This window comes from Syngnathoides biaculeatus, chromosome 23, assembly GCF_019802595.1.
Source record: "Syngnathoides biaculeatus isolate LvHL_M chromosome 23, ASM1980259v1, whole genome shotgun sequence".
NCBI classification, from domain to species: domain Eukaryota; kingdom Metazoa; phylum Chordata; class Actinopteri; order Syngnathiformes; family Syngnathidae; genus Syngnathoides; species Syngnathoides biaculeatus.
Window position 1 is genome coordinate 14236697 of NC_084662.1, and position 8647 is coordinate 14245343.

Below are 8647 nucleotides of genomic sequence, written 5' to 3' on the forward strand. Positions count from 1 at the left end.
CAATGCAAATTCTGTGTAACACATCCTGTCAAAAGTTAGGCCTTCCAAACAAAAGCATGAAGTATAATATCAGTTTCACCACACTTTCTACTGTTTCTACAATACTGGACGGCATTGGCAAACGGGTCCTCGGTGAGGGACCAGACAAAGTACGACTCCAAAACCCTTATGATGAGTACAAATATCGGATCTTGGTTTCCCTTGCTTGGACGCAGGTCACCGGGGCCCCGCTCTGGAGCCAGGCCTGGAGGTGGGACTCAGGCGAACGCCTGGTGGCCGGGCCTGCGCCCACGGTGCTCGACCGGGCACAGCCCGAAAGGGTAGCGTGGGTCCCCCTTCCCATGGGCTCACCACCTGTGAGGGGGGCCATAGGGGTCGGGTGCGAAGAAGTGAAGGACCTTGGTGATCCGGTCCCCAGCTACAGAAACTTTCTGGGGCCGTACAGAAGCTTATTTACAAGTCATCCTCAATAAACAAACAGAACATAGATTTAGTGTGATTGCTACATAAAATACCATATGGACTAATCAAGTGTGATGAAACTATTATAGACCTGGCTTTTATTTTGACGGCATGGCTTTGACAGAATTTTGTATCTATGTGTTAACTTAAAGGTTACCGAGCAGACCGGGAGGCTTGTTATTGTCTGGAGATAGTCGTTGATAAAAAGCATTCATTGTGAAACGCGCCTTGCTGTCTGTTTCACCCTTTTTCACAATACAAAAGGAAGATATGAGGAGCAAACAATTGATAAGAAATGCAAAACTGAAAAAACTGTCATCCCTGACTCACTTCCTTCCTGTATAAAACTAATTAAATTAAGAATCTTTAATATAGGTAAAAGTGAGGTTAAATGTTCATTGATCCACTTAGTTAGTCATTTGCATTGATGCCACATGATTTTCAAATGTTACGCTTAATTTGTATAAACTACAGTATATTTTTTTTTGTACATGATTTTTGCTGTCTGGAACAGATTATTTGAATTTTAACTATATCCTATGAGAAATATTGCTTTGGATTTTGCTTATAATTGAGTTTTTGTCTGACATTATGAAATGGATTCCTCACCAAAACGTGATTACTTACTTTATTGAAATTGTCTCACGAGTTCCTTCAACGTCTGCAGAATTTTTCGATGTCGCCTGCAACGGTGGCAAATCCCAAATCCAGGTGTTTCTGTCAACAATCGCCAGCACAGAGGGCATAACTGTTAGCAAATGTAACATAGACTTTATCAGTTACAACATATTGCAATGCCCCAACATGTGGTCTAGGGTAGACGCAGCTGGCTAAATATCAGCCAAGTTGGAATTCTCATTCACTGATGCCCGCGTCACTCACCAGGCCATGTACTGTCTTTTAATACCATAAACACACAGTCACAAATACTACAATTGAGCGTGACGACGGTGATCTCAATTGGAAAAAACTGATAGCAGGGCGGTGGACAGCTGGTTCTACCTTTTAATGAGGTTGAATCATTACTATTTACTAGTATTTTCTTTTCAGAACTATCTGTACTTTTACTTGAGTAACGAGCGTGACTACTTCTTCTACCTCTGTTCATTCAGAGTAAAGTAGGGGTTCAGACTTTCAATGCATAAACTTTTGATCTCGGGGCGTGATTCTCAACCAGTGGCGCCACCCCCCTAAAAATGTGTGACTTTGGCTTCCGCAAAATGCAATCTTTGCCCTTCTATCGGTGCCAGTGATGAGTACTGACTGGCAGAGCATAATTTGTTTGGTGGTGGACCACGAGCTTTTATTTCTACGTGCTCTGGCCTCCATAAAGTTTGTGAAACGTGATAGTTTTTTCCTGAGTGTCCAATAAAAATCCAAATGTTTGGGAGGTCCACGTCCTTTCCTCCTCCCATCCCCGCAGACCGCCGCCCTCCCCGCTGACGGAGATAAAACAAAGTCAGTCGCGATGTTCTCCACACTCATGAACACACCCACGCAGCCGCCAGGAGCCCACGTTCTGAAGCCGGCCTCCGCACCCGCAACACCTCGACCGGTCCCACCATGTCCACGGGGTCTCTGAGCGACGTGGACGACGAGCTGCTGGACGGCATACTGAAGTTCGCCTCGGCGGAGAGCACCGAGGAGAGCTCCAACAGCGAGGGGCACGCTGCCGTGTGCGCGCCGCCCACCAAACGCCGCAGGACGGCGTCGCGCAAGGCCCAGTCTCGCAAGGCCATGGCGGAGAAGGGAGGCGGTGGGGTCCCACCCCGGGAGGGCAAACAAGTGCAGAGGAACGCGGCCAACGCGCGAGAGAGGGCCCGGATGCGCGTCCTGTCAAAGGCCTTCTCGCGGCTCAAGACGTCTTTGCCGTGGGTGCCGGCCGACACGAAGCTGTCCAAACTGGACACGCTGCGCCTGGCGTCCAGTTACATCGCGCACCTGCGGCAGGTGCTGGCCAACGACAAGTACGAGAGCGGATACATCCACCCCGTCAACCTGGTGAGCCTGGCAGACAACACCGAGGGTGAAATTATGACGTCACTGTAGTTTTTAACAGATACTTGCTTAAAAAAAAAAAGTGTTAACTGTTTCAGTTTAACGCAGTAAAAATTAAAAACTACAGACTAGACTTAAGTACTCGTTTCAAAAATGAGGATAAAAGTAAAAAGTTGTTGGAAAAATAAGCACTTCAAACATAGATAAATACCTGAAAAAGTACATAAACTATTTTGTACTTTATTACTTCCCACTATAAGCATTTTGTCTTCACACATGCTTACATGCTGATTACATAATTGCTACATAGATTTTAATTCCCTTTTTTATTAATCATGGTATTGCTCAACATCATTAATTCTTGCTGGCGTGCATTAACATTAACTAAGGTATTTATTACTTTATTCATCAAGCTAAGAAAAATATTTTCTCGCTGCATTAAATTCATTATTTTCCCCAAAAATATCCTGACATGCAATTACACAAATGTCTTAAATTTAAGGACTTAATAAATATGACAAAAGTGAGTTATCCTAGCAATATGCAGGTTGAAAACCATAATAATACTTTGCTCACTTAAAAAAACAATAAAAAGGGTCTCTGTTATGAACGGCTACAATGGGATTTTGCCATAATTAAAAATGAAATATGCAATCACAAATAAAGTGCAAGTGGAAACTGCATATAAATCAAAATCCAGCCTATTCAAGCAAACATGATATTAGGTCCCCTTTGAAAACACAACTCAAATAAGCCTTCACAAAGATAAAAATGTTCACTTTTGCGTGTATTCAATGAAAAATATGTTTAGAATTGGGGTTGCAGAATATAACCACTAAGACACAAAACGCAAAATTATTATGTTGTTGAATTTGGACTGATGGATTAATTCGTGACAATCAGCTCTATTTTTGTCAGATCATTGGCTTGTGCACGTCTACCTATAATGAGTTTAGAGTTTGACACATTGGCAACATGAATCATAATTCTAGAAGATTTGGATAAAAGCGTCGCCTCGTTTACCGGTTACGGCATGCTGATGTAAACAACCGATCAACACCTTAAGAACGCAAATCATCACTTGTAACGGTCATAAATGCGAGCTCAAATGTGAGATTTCTCTTTGACAAAATGTTTTAATATTGTAGAACTAAAGAAATTTAAAGAAGTAAGAGGTTTGGTGTTGCAGATTACAAGCATGACATGACGAAAATGGTTACTATAGTAATATTTCTGTACTTTGAAAAAAATAGTGAATAAGTTATCTTCAAACTCAGTATTTAAAAAAAAAAAAAAAAAGGTTTTTGCCTCTTTTTAACCATCATGTGACATCGTTTGGTGGATCCGCATCATTTAAAAAAATTACTGACTTTTCACATAAGAGACCAAAATGTCAATTAAAATCACGTCAATTAAAATCTTTTTCATGATGATGAGTTACCAAAAAAAAAAAAAAAAAGAAATCAATCAGACACGAGGTTTCAATTGGATCCCGACTGCTTAAACTTGAAATGTTTGTAAGTATTTTCCCATATTTATGATCTTGCCTTTTCCCCTCCCTCTCCAGACGTGGCCCTTTATGGTGGCAGGCAAGCCCGAAAACGAGCTGAAGGAAATGCTGAGCCCCGCGCGCTTATGCGGCGCCACGGCATCGTGACCCGGCACGCTTTGGATACCTGCTCGCGTTTCCCTTCGTCACCCCCCCCCGGGACTAGCGACGCCCACGTCTCATCTCCACAGACCCTCCGAGGGGGAACAACAGCCGGGTGGCAGGCTTGTCCTCCACCTTCTTTTCGTTCCCGTAAAAAGAAACTATTTAATTGCATTTTTCTCAAGTCACACTTTTTTTTGTGTGTCTTTGCTGGTCCAAAGACACACAACCTACTCTTTGAAATATGTACTCTGCATAAGCATTTTTTCTTAATGTATAGTATATAGTAGTCTCTTTAATTGTACAGATGCTCTAAATATATATATATATATATATATATATTTGTATCACTTTGGACATTTTGCTATCCTTTGGTTTGTGTGTGTGAGTTGTGACCTCACCTCTGTTATCCGTGCACCCCTTTTGGAATAATAGCCCGAACCTGAGCAGATAAGTGTCAGTGTTTTTGCTCAAAGATAACGCTGGATGCGGATGCCTTTGCATAAACAAACGCTGGCCTGCAAAAGATTAGTTTCAAAACAAGAGAGAGAAAAAAAAAGGCTTCTACTTGGGTCGTTTAAAAAAACAAAAAACAAAAGTAAAACACCTAAAAGGCAAGTTTGCTTTTTCTGTGAAATTAAAAGGGGGCAAAGAAAAGGAAAAAAAAAGGGGGGGGGGAGATGTGTGTTAATCCCGCGCAGAGCGGTTGTTTTAATTCTGGTGGGTTATGACCGTTGATGTTTACATCAGACGGACAGTTATTTATGCGTTCTGACAAAAGGCCTCCTTCTCCCTCTCTCTTTCTCTGATAGCATCCCACTCTTTATCCCAATTTTGTTGGCAAACACACACTTTTGCTCTCACAGGAAAGAGAAAGAGCAGCTCAAAACGCTCAAACAAACAAAACAAACATTTTCGGGCCTTTTTTAAAAGCAACCGAGAATTCAAAATCTTTTTTTAGCATCGTATTGAACTTCTGTGCTGATGTTTGTGTTTTGACATTCATCATTTTAAAATACTACTAGTCCTATTTGTGAAGTGTGAAATGTTAACTAGTAGAATTTTGTCACCAAGTGTACTAGTAGCACACATTTATTAACTACTGCACAGCTTTGCCTTAGTAGAAACATGTAGCTGTCCTATTAGTCTTACTGGTGAAAAGACAAGTAGGGTACTAGTGCGTGAATCTTTAGCTGGATTTTACTGGATTATATTGAATAAATGCTCAATCGGCTTCATGAAAAGCCAGTGACAAAAAAATTCCACTAGTTTAACATCCAGCATTTAATAACCAGTACTAGTAGCACACAGATGTGAACTAGTTTCTAGTTTTGCCTCACACGTAACATGATGTTGTTCTACAAGTACGCCAAAGTTGTCTAACTAGTGAGGACAAAAAGTACATGTACCTTAAACTGGACATGAAGAATGCGGAATAAAGGCTCAAACAGTTTTCAAAACCACATACCGTTCATGTACTAGTATACTCTTTGTCCTAGCTGGTAACAGGGGTGTCAAACTCATTTTTTTCGCGGGCCACATTGTCGTTCCGGTTTCCACTCAGAGAGCCGTTTTGACTGTGGAACAAAAATATATCATCTCACCATATTTACATCATCAATTTATGAACTAGTTTTGACATCAGAAACCAAGGGTAATGTGTTTTTCAACTATTCACGTTTGGTGACACAAAAATCCTCGCAATATCTTAACATTATCATTTATAATATATGCAATTAGAAATTTTGGTACAGATTTTTACAAGAATCTTTTAAATTCACTCTAGATTTGGCTTCGCGCACCACGTAAAATCATGTGGCGGGCCAGATCTGTCCCCTGGGCCTTGAGTTTGACACCTGTGCGCTAGTAGCACAACTACTATGACAGTAATTTTCAGTGTGGTACTAGTCACTGTAGTGGTCTATGGACTCTCTCTAGTGGTTGGCAAAATCATCACTGCCAAAGTGAAATTGTATATATTTGTTCTTCCCATTTCCACATTTCAAAACAATGCATGCTCAAACTTTTATTTAGATAAAATTTACATGTAACTTTTATACACAATGTAGTTCAATCCATTCATTATTCAAGTCATTTTTAAAAATCCTCCACTATTTTAACACAGAGTTCGTATTCAACGGTGCGCAGTGTTACAGTAGCTTAAAATCTGATTCTATTTTTGCATAATAAACCTCAAAATGCATACAAGTACACGGCCGCTCGGCTGGATATTGCGAAGAACGAATGAATGCGCAAACCGGTTGCCATGGGCGACTGTCGGCGCTGCTAAATTTCATCACACCTCACCTCGAAGCTCAAGTATCCGCCCACGGGAACAACAAGACGGAGGACTGCTGCAATAAAAGAGACGCGGCGGTGTCACTTCAAGGCGTCTCACCTAATACATCAGCCGTGGTGTGGCAGGGCCCCCCAGCAACCCCCCCCCCCACCTCCACCCTCCACCACCATACTGACACCACCCTTTGAGGGACCACCTGGGAGAAAATAAACTTGGCCGTCTGCCCCCCCCCTCCAACCCAAAGGCAGGGGAGAAGTGGAAGCGGGATTCCCATACTTGCTAATAGTTTTGTTGGACCACTGCCCAAAAAGGGGGTGGGGGGGGGGGAGTCACATTTTGTTGCAGCTGATGCTGTCATTTGTTGTTCTCACTTCAGTCTGAGAATTTAGAAGAAAAATCTTACTGAAAGATAACAGAAGTCAGCGGTGATCAATTGAGGGCGCTCGGGGACCCACCCCCCACCACTGACTGCGGTCACCACATTACTTTCTCAAAGACACAGTTTTTTTTTTAATATTCATAATAAAATAAGAATACAGAATATCTATTTTAGGATGAGAAGGAAACATTTAGTTAAATATGAGTAAAGCTGTTGTTTGGGTCATCTGTGTTGACGAAAATGTTAGTAATATCATTCTTTGATGTCAAACAGACGTCTTCGTTAACTCCAACAATGTGTGCTTATTTTATCATACCATATTTATGCATATATTGTGAAAAAACCTACAGTACCTTCCGACCTGCCACCCTAACTCACAACTGATCTGTGTATTGCAGTTGACAAACCCTATTAAGCCCCGTTCACTGTTTGAGGATATATGTTACATCACTTTAGATTATAAAGCATGACTTATTGTGAGAAATTACAGTAAATTCTGAACAAGCCTCAACATCGCCTCTCCAGGCATTTTGATTGCATAAATTGCTGCGCTCACCCTAGTGGTTAATTTGGTGGTGCCTCAGCAGCTTCTTTCTTACACTGTAACTCATTTGCTATATCCATCCATTTTCTTTGCCCCTTATCCTCCAATCCCAGCTTTCAAAGGGCAGGAGGCGGGATCCACCCTGAAGTGATTGCCAGCCAATCATAGGGCACAGAGAGAGAAACAGCCACACTCACAATCACACCTAGGGGGAATTTAGAGTGTCCAATTAATGTTGCATGTTTTTTGGGATGTGGGAAGAAACCGGAGTGCACGGAGAGAACCCACACAGGCAACGGGGAGAACATGCAAACCCCACACACGCGGGGCCGGGATGGAAACCGGGTCCTCAGAACTGTGCGGCTGACCCACTGTGCCGCCCTCACTTGCTACACTATTTATTTTTTCTGATACGGTCATGGAATAAACCCTTGTTTCTTTAGTGTTTTGTTCATTTGTAATGCCAGGAACAGTGAGAGACATTTTGTAGACAAATATAATGATAAGAAAAATAGCTCATACTGTTTGAAGAGTTGAATTCTAGCCATTTTCCTTAATTTTCCATATAGCGACCAAAATTAATGGGAATACTATTAAATTTAAGCATGTCAAAAATAGGAGGACATTAATCAGATCTATTTTGTCATGTTTATTGTGTTCTTCAGGTATTATACCTTTGGAAATAATAAGCATTAAAATAAAAATAAAAGTAAAAAGGTGGAAAAAAACGGTTCCTCATACATTTTGAATGACTTTATAAAATGAAAATTTAACCTTTATGGTGCACAATATTGAATCCAGACACACTCGGTCAAGGGTGGAAATAGATTTTGATTTTACATAGAAAAAATGGTAAAAGGTATGAATATTAAATGTATGATATTTTAGCAGTAGAACATCCACGTTTCACGTACCTTGCAAAGAATCATTTTTTTAAACAGGTCCTTATTTTGCTGCTGAGACGTTTTGATTTCCAACGTCAGGTGACATTTCTCCCTTCAACCACAAGATGGCAGCACCACACTTTGACGGCGGTAACCGCGTCACTGAAAAGTCCATCTGGAAGGAAAGGGCATGGTTTTGGATACAATTACATATACTGTATGTAAACAACGTGAAGCTCATTATTCATACATCATAATTACCAGGGATGGTAACTATAAATATCTTAATATGCGCAAATCACTACATAATTGTTTTACTAGCGAAACATGCAAGTAAAAATCAACCAATCAAAGGACGGGAAAATGCTCTACGATCATCAAGGGTCAGCGCTTTGGTCATGCGAGGGGGAATTTGAATTCTGATTCAGAG

General features: G+C 41.1%; 1 protein-coding gene across 1 annotated transcript; it reads left to right on the top strand.

Moving 5' to 3' along the window:
• The first annotated feature begins 1947 nt into the window (after nucleotides 1-1947).
• tcf21 (transcription factor 21) lies at nucleotides 1948-7941 on the top strand. Its single transcript, XM_061811487.1, has 2 exons — nucleotides 1948-2463; nucleotides 4028-7941. The coding sequence occupies exons 1-2, from the start codon at nucleotides 2026-2028 to the stop codon at nucleotides 4115-4117; spliced, it is 528 nt and encodes a 175-aa protein (XP_061667471.1). The 5' UTR covers nucleotides 1948-2025; the 3' UTR covers nucleotides 4118-7941.
• Nucleotides 7942-8647: the final 706 nt, after the last annotated feature.

Coding starts and splice junctions, on each gene's coding strand:
- tcf21 (XM_061811487.1), top strand. CDS start 2,026: ATGTCCACGGGGTCTCTGAGCGACGTGGACGACGAGCTGCTGGACGGC. Junction 2,464..4,027: donor ACATCCACCCCGTCAACCTG/GTGAGCCTGGCA, acceptor CTCCCTCTCCAG/ACGTGGCCCTTTATGGTGGC.